The 20592-nt window shown below is 48.5% G+C and overlaps 1 protein-coding gene across 3 annotated transcripts; it reads right to left on the bottom strand.

Moving 5' to 3' along the window:
• Positions 1-267: 267 nt before the first annotated feature.
• Positions 268-19958, bottom strand: LOC116951508 (transmembrane protein 180-like). 3 transcript variants are annotated; one of them, XM_032970189.2, is made up of 11 exons: positions 19657-19958; positions 15883-16044; positions 15479-15532; positions 14832-15098; positions 14093-14312; positions 13438-13658; positions 12459-12613; positions 9486-9569; positions 8648-8791; positions 7086-7257; positions 268-5821 (listed from the first exon to the last, which is right to left on the bottom strand). In XM_032970189.2, exons 2-10 carry the CDS (start codon positions 16033-16035, stop codon positions 7116-7118), a joined length of 1440 nt encoding a protein of 479 aa, XP_032826080.1. In that variant the 5' UTR covers positions 16036-16044; positions 19657-19958; the 3' UTR covers positions 268-5821; positions 7086-7115. The 3 variants fall into 3 exon arrangements, with proteins under 3 accessions (XP_032826080.1, XP_032826079.1, XP_075929843.1); XM_032970188.2 differs by lacking the exon at positions 19657-19958 and adding an exon at positions 18838-19441; XM_076073728.1 differs by lacking the exon at positions 19657-19958 and adding an exon at positions 18564-18687.
• Positions 19959-20592: the final 634 nt, after the last annotated feature.

Raw genomic sequence — 20592 nt, 5'->3', positions numbered from 1 at the left:
ATTCACTTGCTTATCTCTGCAACACGCCACGTCGCTGTGAATGCCTGCCCAATGGAACGCCAGTATTGTTCGCCCGTCACCTCTACAAGAAGCTGATCTTGACACCAGCAAGTCTCCGCCAATCGGCGAGCTCCTTGATACGCGTCTTCTTCGCAGTGGTCGCCTTGGTTTACGGAGCCCGGGCATGTGAACTAGCATGTGTCAACCATCTCAAGCAAGGATGCCTAAGGGGAAAAGGACCTTTAAGAAAGAGGCCGCATAAAAAAAGACAAGCCATGTATATTTAATTTTTTTAAAAGTGCATATAAAAAATGGTACCATTTACTGCAATTGCACAGTTTGTATATACATGATTAGTGTAATATTCAAATGTAACATCCCAAAATATACAAACATGAGCACATCTGTAAATTTAAAGGCACTTAAAACAAGTAAAATCCCACCATTGGGCTACGAGACACCAATATGAATTCCCTAGTAATAAAACAGCAACCTGGGCAGGCAAGTTCAATAATTTGATTTTTTATGGCACGTAATATTTTTGTTTTCCGAGTCTATTAGCAATTATGTACCTTAAGAATACGTTTATGGTAAGTGAACATTTGCAGAGGCCTTTGCCGTACAAATGTGACTTGTCTCGCCAAGACACCTGTTGGTGCAGGAGTGAATATGCTTTGTTTACATCGTATGGAAGAAACTACAGGGACTCTACTTAGTCGACTAAAAAAACTCGTGCAAAAAAAAACCTGCCCGTATGTCCAGTTGCCTGTATGTCCAGTTGCCTGTTTGCACCGAGAATTGTTAGCTCAACCACCGGGTAACAGATGGTGCTGGTGGCACCTACATCTGCAGAACATGAACCATCTACAGGAGATTATACAACTTTTAGTGTACATGCCATACACCATGTTTGGAATGGACAGGAGTAAAGTTGGACTTGTGTACAAATCGATTTACAAAACAGACCTCTGGAACCTAACTCGGTCGGAAGTAGAGTCCCTGTATTGGCGTTTTATAGATATTAAGATGAAACATTTTTATGTGAGAACGTGAATACAGGGCGTTTAAAAAATATGGACCCAATTTAAAAGCAGTATATTTCACGATGGCAACATGTTACAATTACAAAAAGTTACAAACGGTTTAATGAGTTATGAAGTTATACTAACCATTTTATAAATCCTCTTATGTGCCCTCCACCTGCTGTACGGACAACATCGAGACGATAGTTGAATTCGTCCCAAACGCCTCTCTTCTCACGCTTTACTCTGAGGTGCGTGGTCGCCCTGTGCTCTTCCCCTTACATAAACAGCAGCCTGTTTCCTCAAACTGTCGGTACCAACGACGAATGCTCTTTGACATTGGCGGATCAATGCCGAAACGCACGCTGCTCCGCAATTACGGATTCAGTCTTGCTCAACTGCAGAACGCAAAACACCCCTTGTGTTGCGGTGGGGTCACTGTCTTGCGAATGACTGAGGCTAGGGGATGTTTTTGCACTGCGAGAGGCATCGAGCGGTAATCATTTGAAACTCTATGCCCTGCCCTCTCTAAGCCCCGCCCTCTCTATGCCCCGCCCTTTCAAGTAGTAAGCGTTTCATTCATGGGCGGTTCGTGGTTGCAGAGATGTAGCGATGTCAAATCGTGTCCATCTTTTTGAAACGCCCCGTACTTTACTTGAACCTATTATACATTGCTTGAACGTTACCGATGAACGCATGCTGGGCCCAAAATCAAGGCAATAGATGGATATTTTGTAATGGGGGGGGGGTCAATCTGTTGTGCAAATGCAGTCGCGTGCACAAGCGCATGCGAGGACGTCCGCCTATTCTCATTTTCCACGAACGACAAGGAAAACGAGGCTCCTACCTCAACGTAGAAGTCCACACTTGACCGACATGCTTAAGGTCCCGTGAAATCGCCGCTCTCCCCGAGCTAAAAATGCTCAGATACGTGCATTGTCTTTGTACTGTTTGCCTTTTGGAATTCTCTGGTCTAACACAGGTGAGCCTAGGCCATAAAGAAGGCTGTCTGGTGCAGACCAATCAGTTTCAAAGACAAGGCATACAGTGAGGGAAAAAAGTATTTGAGCCCCTGCTGATTTTGTACGTTTGCCCACTGACAAAGAAATGATCAGTCTATCATTTTTATGGTAGGTTTATTTGAACAGTGAGAGACAGAATAACAACAAAAAAATCCAGAAAAACGCATGTCAAAAATGTTATAAATTGATTTGCATTTTCATGAGGGAAGTAAGTATTTGACCCCCTCTCAATCAGAAAGATTTCTGGCTCCCAGGTGTCTTTTATACAGGTAACGAGCTGAGATTAGGAGCACTCTTAAAGGGAGTGCTCCTAATCTCAGCTTGTTATCTGTATAGTGGAGTAGGAAGGTGCGTAGTGCAAACAGTGTGATTGCATGGTAACAAAGACAGTACGGGTCACGTTGGGTCAGCCTGTAGCGAAGGCAAATACAGTTCAGGTTATGTTAGGGCAATTAAGCTGGGCGAGCCAAGGACGGCTGTGATTGGTTGGTGGTGTGGTTGTCAAGGCTGGAGTGGCGTCTTGAAGTCTGGCGAGGTAACAGGCGCAGAGGGCACGCGAAGCGCCCTTGGGACGCGGGTTGATTAATTGGGGGTGTGATGAGAGCGTGGATAAATTGGGGAGTCGGGAATTTGAGTGGAGAGTTGGAGTTGGGAGCTGGACGAGGCAAGACGTGGAGTTTGGAGACAGAGTGGGGACAGAGTTTGGAGACAGTTGGAGACGGAGTTTGGAAACAGAGTGTGGAGCGGAGCTGAAGAAAAGAAGCAGCTAGCAGTAGAGAGAGCGTAACGATAGCGGAGCTGAAGAAGAGAAGCAGTTAGCAGTGGAGAGCAGAGACGAAGTAGCTCGCAGTGGAGACAGCAGAGGGTTGGTGATAGCGGAGAGCAGAGACGAAGCATATTCTTAGCTCTTTCGGTAAAGTCACGTTGAAGGGAAACAATAAAATAATAAAGTATATATAAAACAATCAAAATTCTCACGACGTTTCGACCACACCTGATGACGACCGTTTGTGTTATGGTCGAAACGTCGTGAGAATTTTTATTGTTTTATATATATTTTATTGTTTCCCTTCAACGTGACTTTACCGAAAGAGCTAAGAATATGAATTACTGCAGTCACGAAAGCTTTAAATCAAAATTTAGAGACGAAGCAGTTAGGAGTGAAGAGAGCATAGCGACGGTGATAGCGGAGAACAGAGACGAAGCAGTTAGCAGTGGAGAGAGCATAGTGACGGTGATAGCGGAGAACAGAGACGAAGCAGTTAGCAGTGGAGAGAGCATAGTGACGGTGATAGCGGAGAACAGAGACGAAGTGGTTAGCAGTGGAGAGAGCATAGCGACGGTGATAGCGGAGAACAGAGACGAAGTAGCTCGCAGTGGAGAGAGCATAGCGACGGTGATAGCGGAGACAGAGAAGTTAGCGTTGGAGTAAGCGCAGTGATAGTGGGGAGTGGAGAGACAAAGGTGGCGAGCGAGCCGTGGCGACCTGGATACTGTGGAATATTGAGGATATGCGGAGAGTTGTAAATAAAGCGGTGTTCGGAGAAAGACAAAAGTTGTCCCGAGTGAAATCGAACACTACACCTGTATAAAAGATACCTGTCCACAGAAGCAATCAATCAGATTCCAAACTCTCCACCATGGCCAAGACCAAAGAGCTCTCCAAGGATGTCAGGGACAAAATTGTAGATCTACACAAGGCTGGCATGGGCTACAAGACCATTGGCAAGCAGCTTGGTGACAAGGTGACAACAGTTGGTGCGATTATTCGCAAATGGAAGAAACACCAAAGAACTGTCAATCTCCCTCGGCCTGGGGCTCCATGCAAGATATCACCACGTGGAGTTGCAATGATCATGAGAACGGTGAGGAATCAGCCCAGAACTACACGGGAGGATATTGTCAATGATCTCAAGGCAGCTGGGACCATAATCACCAAGAAAACAATTGGTAACACACTACGCCGTGAAGGACTGAAATCCTGCAGCACCCGCAAGGTCCCCCTGCTCAAGAAAGCACATATACATGCCCGTCTGAAGTTTGCCAATAAACATCTGAATGATTCAGAGGACAACTGGGTGAAAGTGTTGTGGTCAGATGAGACCAAATGGAGCTCTTTGGCATCAACTCAACTCGCCGTGTTTAGAGGAGGAGGAATGCTGCCTATGACCCCAAGAACACCATCCCCACCGTCAAACATGGAGGTGGAAACATTATGCTTTGGGGGTGTTTTTCTGCTAAGGGGACAGGACAACTTCACCGCATCAAAGGGACGATGGACGGGGCCATGTACCGTCAAATCTTGGGTGAGAACCTCCTTCCCTCAGCCAGGGCATTGAAAATGGGTCGTGGATGGGTATTCCAGCATGACAATGACCCAAAACACACGGCCAAGGCAACAAAGGAGTGGCTCAAGAAGAAGCACATTAAGGCCCTGGAGTGGCCTAGCCAGTCTCCAGACCTTAATCCCATAGAAAATCTGTGGAGGGAGCTGAAGGTTCGAGTTGCCAAACGTCAGCCTCGAAACCTTAATGACTTGGAGAAGATCTGCAAAGAGGAGTGGGACAAAATCTCTCCTGAGATGTGTGCAAACCTGGTGGCAAACTACAAGACACGTCTGACCTCTGTGATTGCCAACAAGGGTTTTGCCACCAAGTACTAAGTTATGTTTTGCAGAGGGGTCAAATACTTATTTCCCTCATTAAAATGCAAATCAATTTATAACATTTTTGACATGCGTTTTTTCTGGATTTTGTTGTTATTCTGTCTCTCACTCTTCAAATAAACCTACCATTAAAATGATAGACTGATCATTTCTTTGTCAGTGGGCAAACGTACAAAATCAGCAGGGGATCAAATACTTTTTTCCCTCACTGTATATTATCAGAGCATGTTTGCATGTTCACACGGTACGTGTGTGGGCTAATGCACACTTGATTCCTTGTAAAAGGTATCACTTGTTGTTTGACCATCTGAACACCTGTTTTATTGCCTGAAAAGGTAAAAAACCTATTCTTATTTTTCATACTTTGATACTGCCAAAAAGAGGTAACCATGACATGACACACTTAAGTATTAAACATGTGCTACCGTTCGGCACGAGTGACCGTGTACAAACACTTGATTCGCCATTGACTCAAGACAACCGCTTAGTTCGCAGATTGGTCATTAGTTTGCAGCTGCTGTAAATGACCGTACGAAAAAGAGATGGCATCGGAATATATTCTCGAAATTAAGTCCTTAGAATGCATGGAAGAATAATCGAGGTGAATTTTAAAGCGTGAGATTTTGTAATCCGCTTGTTAATCCGCTTGGGGTTTCGGCTCATTCGCATTTTTTTTTGCCATGCGTTGCAATCTTGAGCAGTTGAATTCACCTCCTGGGAGATGCCCGGTGATGACGCTTGAGAGAAGAAATGCTCAGCAAGCAGCCTGACCTCGCAAACCACACTTAAAATTTAATTAAGGTGAACTTATTTTTAAAATATACCCTCTTTTGGTTGAAGCAGACCTATTCACAGGGCCGACCTTTTTCCCATATTGGCCCTGGATATGGGCAAGTGCCGACTGTGACATTTTAAACTTCAAAGCTCAACAAATTAAAAAAAAAACTTTGACGAGGCTTGCACGCACGGCTTCGGAAGTTAAGTGGCGGAGATTTCAATCTCATTCCCTGTATCTCGCTCACGTCCTGCACTCTCACGGCCCTCACTCACTCCCCCCACTCACTTCCTCGCCCTCCATTGCCATGCAGAGGAGCTGCAAGGGTCGCCATGACCTGTTGGGAGCACAAATGCAAAAACGGTAAAAAATGTCGACACTTATCAATGCTTTCGAATTGAGATCGAAAGTATTTATGCATCAGCTTTGTCAGTATGTCTCTCATGAGGTGAGGGGGGCGGCGGAATGATAACTCTCATAAAGACGATCCCATATATAAAGTTGCGTTGCTATTTGGAACTTGCCATACAGAAAACCAGCCAGACCGATGAACGATCGGCCAAAAAATTGGGAGACCCAAATAAGAGCAAAAAGGATTATTTACAATTATGCAACTGCCCATTGGCTTTCGTACAAATTCAATACTTCCAAAGACAAGCGCGTGTTGGAAAACATTACATAATCCAAGTGTATTGATAATTCTTCCTAACTTGTTTAGGCACTGAATCTTATCTCCACTGTTGGCCTCATCTGGCGGTTTCAATTCCATTGCACGCCTCTTTAACACGATGACTACGCACTAAATGGTACAGCCGCCTCACCATGCAAAACGAGTTTTACTGACTTTTAAGAAAGGCGACGAGAGTCTAAATGAGTGGTTCTTAACCTGGGGTGCACGCACGCACCCCCTGGGGTGCGAGATGTCCTTTCTAAGAACCAAAAAGGGTTCAGGCTGCAGTCAAGGTTAATAACCACTGGTCCTAAAGACAACTCCTGATGGTAAAACAGGGTTTAAAAACACCAGGTGGGTGTGTGTGTGTGTACGCATGCCTGGCACAAGCATCGTGGTGACGTCACCGCCACTTAGTGGCGAATGGCGGTTGTTGTTGTTGCATGCACAATTCAACCTCCGCTGGTGAAGTGCCAAGGTGTGATGAATAGCTAAGTTTGATGTGTTTTTAGTGTTTTTACCATTTGATGTTTTTTTTGCTGCTTTTATGATTTTATGTAAAGTGTCTTTGAGTATTCAGGAAAGCGCTCACAAATAAAATGTATTATTATTATTAAAGGCGCAGCCCTGCAACCGCTTTGCTCACACCACTGTTGGCGGAAGGGCCTCCACTTGAGGGATCTTTAAAGAGTCCCTCTCCGAATGTATTTGGGCTTTCTCTTCCAAGCTGGCTGGGCATCTCGGAAGAGCTGGGAGCACCGAGACTATCCCACCACACACGACCTGCCAAATCGACTGTAGCGTACCCATTTATGCAACCATTGTTTTAACCGCCGTGCCAGAAGATCAAAGTGGTGACCTCTGGATTGCAAGTCCAGCGTGTGCACCATACACCAAGATGACACATGCCATGAACAAAAAAAATTGATACCTTTTTTTCACAGCTGGTCTGGGGTTCTGTCTACAGGTCGGCGTGCCGTGGGATGGCATTGTGGCTGGTGCGGATTGAGAACGGTGCCCATATGCACAGTTGCAGCAGGGAGATGGTGGCCGGGACAATGCAGAGCAGGCCGAACATGGCTTGGTGCAGCCCAGCCTGCGAGCTGGGGGGATGCGGAGTCAAGCCGGAACACACAGATACACGTCGCACACGGCCACACAGACACAAGCACGCAATGTGAACCCAGGTCAGTGTTAGACTTGGCACAAAGATCAGTACTACAGTCTGTTGCTCTCAGCATCACGTTCCATGGCCAAAATAACTTTTTTTAATTTCCGTGTGCCATCCGCGCTTTTGTCTCCGATTTTTTGCTGAAAACGGCGCATTACAAATCTTGGACCAATCGTCTCAACATTGACAAGAGCTGTAGCTGTACACTCTGGTGCCTGGGGCAAGGTGATATCCTCACACTGCCCCCCCCCCCAACCCTCTCCTTCTGCTGCTGCGGCACCGACTCCACCCTTGGAAAAAAAAAAGTAGCGACCAGCCGCCACTGTTTACTTCGTGTTCTAACAATTCAGTGATCCATTCTGGTGGCACCCCTCTTGGGAGAGGCACCTGGGGGCAGCCGCCCTGCCCGTCCACCTTGCACACCCACCCCGCACTTGCTATGCTACGGCACTGAACACGCAATGGCAAAGGTACCAGTCAATGACAAACTCAGTTGAGCGTTCGATGCAGGTCGGTGCTATGCTTTAACACCAGGCAACTACATACACTTTCAATACAAAATTATCTAGATGCTATCCTCCCTTGAGGGGCGGGGGGGGGGTTTCCAGAATACAGGGGACAGTGGTAGAGAAGGAGTGACCTCCTATTGGCTTGAGTTTGATAGGATTTTAATAGAAGGCCCAAATCTGCATTCCAGTGGACAGGGTTTCAACCACAATGTGAACAACTTGCAGTCGTATCTCTGTCAATCAAAGGCGATTAATTAGGATGTCCTTCCCACCTGCCCACTTCAGTAAATTCACAACTTTATAAATCTCACACGAGGTGGCATTGTTCATGTGCGCTGGTGAATGCCGTTTGATTATCAAACCTTAGAGGATGAGCAATTAAAGCGAGACACCTCATTGGCCGAAACTCGCTCAATACTCTGTGATGTTGCTGACAATCAAGAAGTTTAACTTTATGCACATGAGTGCCTCGAGCATATAATCGCAAATACGATTATTTAAGCAAATTATTACTTATTCCGATTACTCGCCTGTATGGACACCATGACAATAGTTGGGGGGGGGGGAGCAGAAGTGTCACCCCCTCTTCCAATTCGTATCGCTGGACAGGAAAAGATGGGTGGGCAGCGATGGGCAGGCGTTGGCGATGTCATCGGTAGCGTGGCTTGCGCAGGAGTTTTCCCGACTTCGCGAAGCAGGATGCAGACAGCCTCAAAACGTAGGTCGACTACAAATTTTTTGTCCATTATTTGACAAAAATAAAAAAATCGACGAATCGTCGTTCCAGCTCTCTTGTAAGTGACCGTAACCCACCTGGTGTCTGTTGTGCCAGCCATGTCTCCCAGGGTCTGGTAGCCGTGCTGGTTCAGGATCCTGACCACCAGCATGGGCGCTAGCGACTGTGCTGGCTTGGTGAACAGTGCGTTGAGCCCAAACACCATAGACGAGAGTGGAGAGCTGCATATGCATACAAAGACAAAGAACCCCCAGTATAGCCTTTAACAGACTGTTGGGGCAAGTGCTGTTCGCGAAGGCCGGCATGGCATGCGAAGGGGTGGGTGGCAAGCACCACGCCCGACCGCCTTTGTGCACACACACACACACAAAGGCCCCTCTCGAACTACAGAGGCAGTTGGTGAACCACACGCAAAAACGTCCCTGAGCGCGATTTTGAAAATCCAACTTGAGCTGAATATTTATAAACATCAATAGCTTTACAAATATGAAGCGGAGAATAATCTAAACTAAAAACAACACGGTGAGTCGATGCTAACATTAAGAAAATTAGATTTTTTTAATGAAAAAGAGGCACAAAGTTGTTTATTATTATGTTGCTTGTTTCAAGAGAATTCTGCCAAGCTTTTTTAGTCGGGGGCAATGTTGCTACGTGTAATGCCAAATGACTAAATTGCAGGAATTTTGATCAGAATTGGGATATTGGTCAAAACTGGTTCGATTGTACGTGGGAGGAAATTGGGATATCCCGGAGGAAATCCATGCAGAACAGTGGGATGAAACTACCAACTCCACGCAGAAAGGTACTCGAGTTGGGAATTGAACCCAGGCGGCCCTTCTTGCCATGAGGCACGATGAGCGTTACCACTGGGCCGCCACCCTGTCACCCTGCTGCGCCCTCGCCGAGTCCACGCACCTGCGTCGGTGGGTCCGGGCGTCCGCGTCGATGATATCAGACAGAGGTAGGTTGAAGAGGCTGAACACAGCCTGGGGCAGGACCCTGCAATGAAACGCACGGAGCGCCACGGTGGTGAGATGTTAACTACCTTGCCCAGTTTACACGAGGTCGTGGGTTCGATCCCAACCCTGACGCCTGTATATTTAGAGTGCCAATGTTCTCCCCGTGGCCACGTGGGCTTTTCTCCAGGTCCTCCGGTTTTTCCCTCCACATTCGTAAACATGTTTCGAGTATTTGGAGGCTATACATTTCCACCCGATAAGCCACTTCGTTGAGCGTCTGAAAAATATCTATATAACTCAGGAGAGCCTTACCTGGTAAAATAAAGAAGAATAGTAGAAGTTAGTAGTACACAGAGCACAATTAACACCGTACAGGGTTGGGGAAGGGATGAAGTAGTTGTCACGTACATTAATTAAAAGCAACAAAATACAGCTTGCAACTGAAAATCAAGATTCAACGCAGAATCACAATATCACTCTTGGTGTTGGTGGTATAGCGAGCTGTGCGTTTCATCCGTTCCTGGAACTGAAGAAGCTCCCAGCACATGGAATGAAACGTCAGACATCGTGCCGAACAACACGTGGCACAACGCAGAAAACACACTGGCGAGGTTATTGGCGTTTGTTTAAATAAATTAGGGGCCGTCCATAAATGACGTCACACGATTTTGGACGATATTTGACCCCCCCTTCGTCACAAAAAGTCAGACCCCCCTCAAATATGACGTCACAAAGCTCTGCCCCCCCTCCCAAAAATAAAACATGCTTCAAATCGCTTTAAATTATTGCCATTGTAGTGCGTATTTAATGTGGCACTGCACTGATTTTGTAGGAGAAAACATTTATTAAAAATGATATTTAATTAAGTAGAACGTGATAATTGTTTTTTTTTTACCCTTTTATCTGGCAACAAAACTGACACCTTTTTTACAAGGAGTCTTGTTTACATTGACCACAATACCTGCGGTCGGAACGCAAACAAAAAACAACAACTCTGATAATGTATGTGCCACTGTCCTTGAAATTGATTGGTCCACACCCGAGACAGCTTTCTTTGTCTCACATGGTGTTGGACCAGAAGACGCCAAAAGGCGCCAGATAAAAGGGTAAAAAAAACAAATATATTTTGTTACAGGCAAATGAGGTTTCCAATGGTGTAAGTAGAACGTGTTGTCTATATTTATTTAAAGTTGCACATTTTGATGTGACGTCACATTTCTCAAACCACCCCCCCCCCCCATCGTCACAAATGTATGACCCCCCCCCTTCCCCCAGGTGCGTGACGTCATTTATGGACGGCCCCTGAGATAAACCTCCCATTACAAGCCGACAGTAGACACGTCGTAGCTTAAATTTCGATTTAAAGCTTTCGTGACTGCAAGGATTCATCTTCTTTGGTTCTTTCGGTAAAGTCACGTAGAATGAGAATAAAATAATAAATTGATAAAATAAAATAACACAATAATATTCTCACGACGCTTCGGCCACAACACAAGCGGCCTTCATCAGGCGAAGGGACGAGACTGTCTGACGAGACTGTCTGGAGGACAGCGCTGTCCTACCAGACAGCCTCGTCCCTTCGCCTGATGAAGGCCGCTTGTGTTGTGGCCGAAGCCTCGTGAGAATTTTATTGTGTTATTTTATTTTATCAATTTATTATTTTATTCTCATTCTACGTGACTTTACCGAAAGAACCAAAGAAGACGTCGTAGTTTCTTCCATTGCCCACGAGGTGGCGCAGTTTGATCACGGCTGACAGAATCCTACAGGGCAGGGATTTCACGTGGGCATCTCTCGCCAAGAAAGACCATGCATGCAGATCAGAGCACTGCCAAACAGTGACCCGCACGTTTGACTGGCAGCATGGGATACCTGTCAACCCCTTATCAATGCCTATCTTATTACAGACCAATTCGGACCTATACATCTCAACGTTCATCCTGCAAAATCCCATCACAAGTGAAAAACAAATAGACAAAAACGCTTGTTTTAATTGCTTGTATTGAAACGGCTGTACGCCGTACGGACCTGAAAACTCAATTTCCCTGCACAAGAATGCGAGGAAACTGTATGGGTTGACAGGTATAGCAACGAGAGGTCATGCATCACGGGATGCATTCACCACTAAGACCAGCAGTGACATGCTAGGGGGACCGCGATGGCGAGATGTTAACTCCCTCACCTGGTATGCAGGTCACGGATTCGATCCTGCCCCTAACGCCTGTACAGTAGACTCTCGATTATCCTCGTGCGGTTTATCCGATTTGTGTATTAACCGCGCGCCTGAGATTTTGACGTAAATTAATGACTCGTGGATTTTCCCTGAAGCCCAAATGAATCATCTCAAAACAGTTAAACATTGTTATTCTTGGGAATGTCTATTAAAGGTCACGTGCTTAAACCGAACAAATATGTGCTCCAGTTAATCCAAAATCCACGTGATCGCCTCTACAGTACAGAAGTTGCAAAGCTTTGCAACAGTGGGTGGAGTTTGATTGATGCTGATTGGTGTGGCTCTCCTGCGGTCCACTTAGTCTTCTGCGCGGGAGCAGGAAAGTGTTATTACTGAGCACGCGCATCGATCTATCGATCGTCAGTATTCGTTAACAAACTACATTTTCTTAACTTAAACATCATTTGTACCCATATTAGCGGTTTTTGGTATAGAGATTCGCGGAAAATTTATATTTTTGGATAATCCGTGATTTTGAATTATCCGCAGCCATCCTCCCCGTCATTAGCACGGATAATCGAGTCTACATTTAGAAACACGAGTTTAGAGTATTTCGCCGCGATACATTTCCGCGCGATAAGCCACTTCGGCGGAGCAATTATTTATGGTTAGGTCGCTTCTGAAAAATATCTACATAGCAACTGTGGGCCTTACCTGGTACAATAAAAAAAAAATTGTTTCACAGTTTATGCTCACATGTCGAGCAGCAGGAAGGCAGTGAGCGACACATAGCAGGACGAGCCAGCCACGAAGGTGATTGTGGCGAGACACAGCTGAAGGACGAAGGCAAGAAGCAGCAAGCGGTAGTATCCGACGCGGTGCAGCAAGCCTTGGCTGCACAGCACCAGGATCTGTGGGCACAGACACGGGCGGTGGAGAGCGAGTACTGGGACGAGTGAATCAGAGGGTCACAGTTGGTGTCTGCACACGTTTTGAGTGCCCCAGATTGGTGGTTGTAATGTTTGAGTGTGTGAAATTGGGTGAATGGGTGTGTCAACGCATGAGTCAGCGTATAGGTGGATGAAGAGGGGAGCTGTATGCGTAAGTGGATGAGTGATTGGACGAATGCTCCGTGGACATGAGAATGAGTAGGCTGATGAGACCCACATGTACACAAATTAAAGAAAAAACACAACACAACTCAGCCTTAATAATAATACTTTCATTTTATATAGCGTCATTGATGCGAATAACATTCCACAATGCTGTACATTCATTATATAAAAAGACCAAATCCCATATACAGCCAGTACCAAGCAAAGCCTACCACCAATTAATAATCAGAATACTTGTTCCTGGAGAAATCCAATGAGCTACAAAGCTCTTTGTCACAGATGTCTAGTAGGAGTGGGTTATAATGTTACAACCAACAATGCAAAACCACGATAGTCATACAAAGTATAAGAAAGGTAAACAAATCAACCCTAAACATATAGATTAAACTGACCCATGCCCATCATAGCAGGCAAATCCCAATGAGGTATTAACCTATTTGTTCGAAGCGACCTGGCCACAAATCACAGCTCAACCAAAGTGGATTTTCACGTGGAAATGTATAGCAGCAAATGGCACCAAAACAAAAAGCACAAACAATAAAATAAAGTTATCACAACGAGGAAATTAGTCCATTCACCAACACACATACGCACGGCCTCTCAATGGCCCCCTCCCTCACCTGCGGACACATGAAGCCCGCTCCGTAGAGCACGCTCTGCGCTCGCGTGGGCATCGTAGCAGCCGGCAGCAGCTGCTCGGCAAATATGAGCGTGAAGCTGCTTGAGAAGGTGACGTGCAGGACTTGCAGGAAGTTCATGGCGACGAACAGAAGGAAGTCCCGCTGCCGCATGATCTGCAGCGACAGTAAGACGGCCGACGCCTGGGGCAGGGCTTTGCCGTCTGCACACAGCAGGGGATGCAGTGCAGATGCTTTGCGTGAATGCACAGAGTTGCAGTTCATAGACACAGGGAGTTCCGCGCCCTGCGGATGTGTTGCCGATTGGATATCCTTCGCTTAATGGGCAGGAACTGGGTGCTGATCGTGAGATGTGTGGTGGTGGCTAGGGGAGGCTCTCAACATGGCTGACGATGAGGGCTCATGAAATACGACGGTGCACCGTGCTATACAATAGGCCATGTTTAGCCAGCACTTTGTCGATATGCACACACGAAGGGTTCAAAGCTCTCTTCAGTAAAAGGCTCACGGGTCTAATTCCCTGGTTAATATCTGCTTTAGCCAAATGTTCTAGATCAACATCTCTCGAAAACACCAGGCTCAAAACCCCAACTCGGCTCGTTTGCATACAAGATCCAGCAGAAGCTAGGCACGGCACCTTTAAGAAGTGGAGTGTCTTGAGGTTCTGGGTTGCTGGCGGTGGCGTGGCTGGAAAGCTTATCAGTGGCAGACACCACATGGATGCCCGTGTAGCGCATGCAGAGCCACGCGATGCAGGCCGCCAACACGCAATACCACTGCATGGTGGAAAACACGGTCATGTTGTTCGTGATGAGGCCACACAGTAGCACCGAGCCCGAGCCCAGGAATGAGGCCACCTGTCCAGACACGGAAGGCCATCGAAGAGCACGGTTACTTTTATACTCACATAAATTCAATGTACCAAAGGACTGAAAGCCTCGTTAACCTTTTTTGCATCGAAGACCTGAATATATTTTTTTATGTGGGATTTGTGCTGTGCCACTGCAAATGTGGTACTACGCCTCCGGTTTATGGTAGATGCTGAATTTTAATAATGCTCTGCAAGTGGGATAAGATAGTGACGGGGGTAGGGACAAGACAGCTGTGGAAATTAAACTGCCATTTATGTCGACAAAAGCAAATGTGAGGATCACAATCTTTCAAAATGTTTTGACATATTCCAATATAAAAAAAAAATTCACCGTCAGCCAACCATAGGAACGTTGCCTGCTGGGAAGCTTCCATCGGCCTGTGTGCGAATGTCTGCCTGCGTCGGCGCATCTGCCGTATGCATGTACATACGCCGACCTTCTTTCGCAGCGCGCATAAGCCAACCGTGCTAATCGGAGGTGTTGGTGCATCTGTCTGCGCTGCACCTGGCTGTACTTGAGCAGCGTGAGGCGGTCGCTGTGCCGGCCGGAAATCTCGGCAAAGAGCGCGCACTGCGCCAGCAGCACGAACGTGAGCGCGCCGTCGAAGGCGCACAGGGCTACCAGCAGGTGCACTCCTGCCAGCGGGTCGCCCGGCCCATAGCCCCCGCTCCGCCACGGGAACCAGGGCAACAGGAAGGCGACGGCGTAGAGCGTGGCGCCGTACGCAATGGCCAAGCGCCGGCTACGGCAGCATGCCCAGCTGCCCGTGTCCTGCTCGGCACCGTCGAGGGAGATAAATGAGGGTCGTGGGAAGAAGCGTGAAGACGCGCCCGCTCTCTCCGTGGCGTGATCCTCGTCAGGCGTTAGTGACAAAAATGTGGAGGTGACCAGGAGGTTTAGAGGTCAGTTTGCTGAGCTGGTGCCGCCGAGATCCTGGGCATCCAAGCAGTCGCCTTAGCTTAAACCAGGTTCTGAAGTGTAGTGAATTCATTGTCTCAGCACGGTCACCAATGACTGAACAAAACATTGACTGAACAAAACACATCAAAATTTGGCTCTGCAATTAATTTGGCCAAATTCCAGCAGGATAATGACAATATCGGTTTGACTAATGCAACAAACATTACTAAAAGGATGAGTAATGGCCTCACCTGGAGATATCCGAACAGCGGGTCATTGACAGCATTCCACACCATGTAGACAACCTGCGAAGAACCCAATCAAAAGTCAGGGGACGCTGAAAAAACCAGGACAAATGGGAATATGACAACTCCAGAATGGAATCTTTTACGTGTAAAATGCTGCTTTCGCAATGCTAACACGCATTGCCTCCTGAAACAGTCTGCCTCAGCAGCAGACCAAGGCTTTCCCACCTGATGACGGACGATTGTGTTGCGCCCGAAACGTCGCGATTTATTTTATTTTATACCTACGTGACTTTACCGAAAGCACCAAAGAGTATGATTAAGAAAATAAACATTTACGAGATGGAATTCCCAAGTGCAATCCCTCTCCGATTGTTTTGCTTTCGGCAACGCCCGGGGGGCAGCAGTACCTGCGCTCGGTGAAAGTCGACCTCGGAGATGTGGTACTGGCTGAGGAACAGCTTGACATAGTAGAAGCTGAAGATGCTGTTGATGATACTGGCCCCGGCGGTGGTCATGGAGTACGCCAGGGCATTGCCGTTGAGTTGGCAGAAGCCCCTCATGGCTGTGCTCTGCAACAAAAAAGACCCGGACAGCCACGTGGCCAAACGTTACATATCACCAAGTCAACATAATTCTGGGTCAACCCACGTCACCACAACACTGGTCACTGCGGATTTGTGAAGGCAGTGGAGGCCGGACACGTGAGTAAATACATACAACAGTACAAGTGAGTTTTGCATTGTCCTCTGCAGCTCGCCACATGACGTGTTGGTGCATGGCGGTCACGCATCCAAGCACCGAGACATAACGAGATCGGGTGCATTGCGAGTGATTTCGTCATAGTCTGCGTTCCTTCAACCGAGGTGCAGTAGGGCAAAGCTATACGAGCTCTCTCCTGAAGCCCTCTCATGGCCAACAGACCTTGTTTGACATTGGCATTTATGTCCTGAACATATTGCCAAGCGCAAGAATAGAGTAGGCATGCTCACATGGCTTGGGATGCAGATGCATCTGCGTGCATGATTGCCTACAGCAGGCATGCCTAAGGGTTAGACTATAAAAAAGCACACGTCCAGTTTTACGGCGATCGTAAATAACTTTCTACCTTTTTAAAGGTGACGAATGGAATTGGCCAAGTAAACCAAATGCAGGTCCTTTTTGAGTCATAAGGATCATACTGTGTAGGAACCTCCTGGTTACACCAGCTCACAGGGGATTATTGTGTCCGTCCGTAGTGCATCCAAAAATGGGAGGGGTGGGGCTGGGTGGGGAGGGAGGGAGGGGCTGGATGGGGAGGGGCTGGGTGGGGAGGGTGGGGAGGGGCTGGGTGAGGAGGGGCTGGGTGGGGAGGGTGGGGAGGGGCTGGGTGGGAAGGGTGGGGAGGGGCTGGGTGGGGAGGGTGGGGAGGGGCTGGGTGGGGTGGGGCTGGGTGGGGAGGGTGGGGCTGGGTGGGGAGGGTGGGGAGGGGCTGGGTGGGAAGGGTGGGGAGGGGCTGGGTGGGGAGGGGCTGGACACCCCGTGGTGCCCTTATAAAACTCAACGTTTCACCTACTCACGCCGGCTTGTGCCCGCCCTCACAGTCGGACATATTGTGTGGAATACACCACGTGGTGCCGCCGTTGTTGACCCTGGCCATTGACCAAGCAACCCAACGCTCCTACCAGCTCCCTCCGCAGGAATGTGTTAAGACTTTTCCTGTGTATATAGCATTATCCATCCTGTCACATGCTAATAAATTTGAAGCTGACAAAATATATCTCCCCAGAACTGGATCTACACGTCCTGCCTGCCCTTGGCTTACAAAGATATATGGATAACTTGTTGTGTATCTGTAGAGAGCTCACAAGACATCGAGGACGGTGCTAGCTCCGGTCATGCTGAACACTGTCTGTGCCCATTCCTTCGTTAGTATTCCATAACAAGTTAAACGACGACAAGTGTTTACATACAATTCTGTGTTAAGACGCCTTACAAATATGCGACGGCAAAAAAAAAAGAAATAACCTCCCTACATTTATCACGCGAGAACTTCGGTCATCCTCGCAGCAACAGCAGCTAAAGCAGCAGCAAAAGCAGCTAAAGCAGCTACAGCAGCAGCAACAGCAGCTACAGCAGCAGCAACAGCAGCTACAGCAGCAGCAACAGTAACAGCAGCTACAGCAACAGCAGCTACAGCAGCAGCAACAGCAACTAAAGCAGCTAAAGCAACAGCAGCTAAAGCAGCTACAGCAGCAGCTAAAGCAGCTACAGCAGCAGCTAAAGCAGCTACAGCAGCAGCTAAAGCAGCTACAGCAGCAGCAACAGCAGCTACAGCAGCAGCAACAGCAGCTAAAGCAGCAGCAACAGCAGCTAAAGCAGCAACAACAGCAGCTAAAGCAGCAGCAACAGCAGCTAAAGCAGCTACGCCAGCAACAGCAGCAGTAGCTACGGCAGCAACAGCAGCAGCAACAGCAGTTACAGCAACAGCAGCAGTAGCTACGGCAGCAACAGCAGCTACAGCATCAGCGGCTACAGCAACAGCAGCAGTAGCTACGGCAGCTACAGCATCAGCGGCTACAGCATCAGCGGTTACAGCAACAGCAGCAGCAGTAGCTACGGCAGCAACAGCAGCAGCAACAGCAGCTACAGCGGCTACAGCGGCTACAGCAACAGCAGCTACAGCATCAGCGGCTACAGCAACAGCAGCTACAGCATCAGCGACTACAACAGCAGGAGCAACAACAGCAGTAGCTACGGCAGCAACAGCATCAGCGGCTACAGCAACAGCAGCAGTAGCTACGGCAGCAACAGCAGCAGCAACAGCAGCTACAGCATCAGAGGCAACAGCAGCAGCAACAACAGCAGCAGTAGCTACGGCAGCAACTTTTGGCTCAGCCATAGACCGGCATCGCGCGGCGCTTTCAGACGCGCTTCTGCGTCCGTCTGGAACGCTCTTCTCCTTCCCGATGTTAGGGAGCCACTCATGGGAGCTATGGTGCACGTTGTATTCATCTAGATTGTAATGCTATACGCAGGCGTGCGTAATACACGACCGTACACGGCCGCCTTTGTCTCTCCACGCTGACCGTTTACACAACGCGCGAGGCACCTCTACGGGAGGCCCAGGCCGGCCCGGGGCCGGTTCACGCGGTCGTCACCGTCGCTGGCCGTGAGCAGTGATGCCCGTCTCGTGTCACCGTAGCGCAGGGCGCTCACCACCACCACCACCCCCCACCACCACTTCACTCGCCCATCAAAACCAAACGCGGACTTAGCCACAAGCGCAATCTCTTTGGCAGTCGACGCAACTCGGCGTTCGTCCCCGTGCAGCAAACGCGGCGCGTGAACGACGTGAACGCGTTCACGTCGCCTGCAATGCTTACCTGGGCCCAACGCAAGCGCTTGCACCCTGAACCCCCCCCCTGCCCCCCGCAACAACAACCCAAACTCAACACCGCTCCCCCCACTCATGCGCTGGAGCCGGTGCGAGTTAAAACGCCGCCTTTGTATTTGCAAGCGCGCTTGGGGGCGCCACTCGCGCCAACTGCACCAATGGGAGATTGCCAATGCGCGCTACGAAATCCAACCCCTGGGCTGCACGGGGCACCGCTTCCGGTAAGCGAGAGGTGCCAATGGAATGCGTAGAGCGGATAGGCACGAGGGACAGCTGCCGATAGAAACCGTAGTGCGGATAGGCACGAGGGACAGCTGCCGATAGAAACCGTACAGCGGATAGACACCAGGTACAGCTGCCGATAGAATCCGTAGAGCGGATAGACGCGAGGTACAGCTGCCGATAGAATCCGTAGAGCGGATAGACGCGAGGTACAGCTGCCGATAGAATCCGTAGAGCGGACAGACGCGAGGTACAGCTGCCGATATAATCCGTAGAGCGGACAGACGCGAGGTACAGCTGCCGATAGAATCCGTAGAGCGGATAGACGCGAGGTACAGCTGCCGATATAATCCGTAGAGCGGACAGACGCGAGGTAAAGCTGCCGATAGAATCCGTAGAGCGGACAGACGCGAGGTACAGCTGCCGATAGAATCCGTAGAGCGGATAGACGCGAGGGACAGCTGCCGATAGAATCCGTACAGCGTATAGACATACAGCGCAGTGTAAATAGACGCACGGGTCAACGAGACGAGATGAATAGAAGAAACGTTGAATGAAACGTCGTTTTAAAACAGTGCGCACTTACATTGCGCGGAAGCCTTGTCAGCAGGCAGTCTCTATCCACTGCTTGAGCTATTGCCGAGCAAGTATATCCGTTGGGGGACCACCTCGCGGTTGAGTACCCCACGACAATTAACAAGGAGAAAGAGAGCGGAAAGCTGATTTTATCGACCCCTGGGAGGAAAGCGATGATGGGCCGAGGCAACCTCCCAGCAGCCAGTATTATTTTTTTTAAAACTCAACAACGCTCACCATTGCCAGCCGCCGCTTGGCGGTTGACACCGAAACGCGTGGACATGAGACATTAAACATAAAATAAATCACGACGTTTCGGGCGCAACACACCTGATGGACGGACGCTTGTGTTGCGCCCGAAACGTCGTGATTTATTTCATTTAATACCCACGCGAATTTACCGAAAGAACCGAAGAAGTATGGATTCCTGCAGTCACGAAAGCTTCAAATCAAGAGTGATGAAACATAACGCGAGCACAAATTCCACGTCTGTGTCTCGGCATTGTCATTCAAACGTTATTCTTTGCCCCGTCACCCTATGGCGTGGCTTTTCCGGTCCCGTTATATTTCAGCAGGGCTTTGATCACACCGAGCACAGTCTCCGCCGCTTAAGACCTTCTGGGTCTCATCAGTGAGGCGCGTCAAACGAATGCCCTCTGAACTCACCGTCAGCCGTATGGTCAAATCCACCGTTGGACGAAGGCGTCCCCCCCCCAGCCGGAGCCGAAGGATCCATCCAGCACCTAGCACACAAATTGATGGCATCACCTCCTTTGGTGGCTATCTCATAGCAGTCAACACATACCCGTATTCTTGTACAGGGAAATTGAGTAAAAAAATAATTGTTGTTGTGTTGTCTTTGTTTGTGTTTCTCAACTTGTGATGGGACTTTGCAGGATGAACGTTGATATTTATCAAGGCCGTAGCCATGGAGTCAACATTGGGG

The sequence above is a fragment of the Petromyzon marinus genome, chromosome 43, assembly GCF_048934315.1.
Source record: "Petromyzon marinus isolate PM22_M1 ecotype Great Lakes invasive population chromosome 43, UKy_Petmar_22M1.pri1.0, whole genome shotgun sequence".
Lineage (NCBI taxonomy): Eukaryota > Metazoa > Chordata > Hyperoartia > Petromyzontiformes > Petromyzontidae > Petromyzon > Petromyzon marinus.
This window is presented reverse-complemented; position numbering and strand designations above follow the sequence as displayed.

What these genes read in the sequence shown, in the direction of transcription:
- LOC116951508 (XM_032970189.2), bottom strand. Translation starts at nt 16,035, where the DNA reads ATGAGGGGCTTCTGCCAACTCAACGGCAATGCCCTGGCGTACTCCATG. An exon ending in CGCTGTTCGGATATCTCCAG is followed by an intron (nt 15,099 to 15,478) that starts GTGAGGCCATTA and finishes GGTGCCGAGCAG; the next exon opens with GACACGGGCAGCTGGGCATG. An exon ending in AGACACTCCACTTCTTAAAG is followed by an intron (nt 13,659 to 14,092) that starts GTGCCGTGCCTA and finishes TGCTGTGTGCAG; the next exon opens with ACGGCAAAGCCCTGCCCCAG.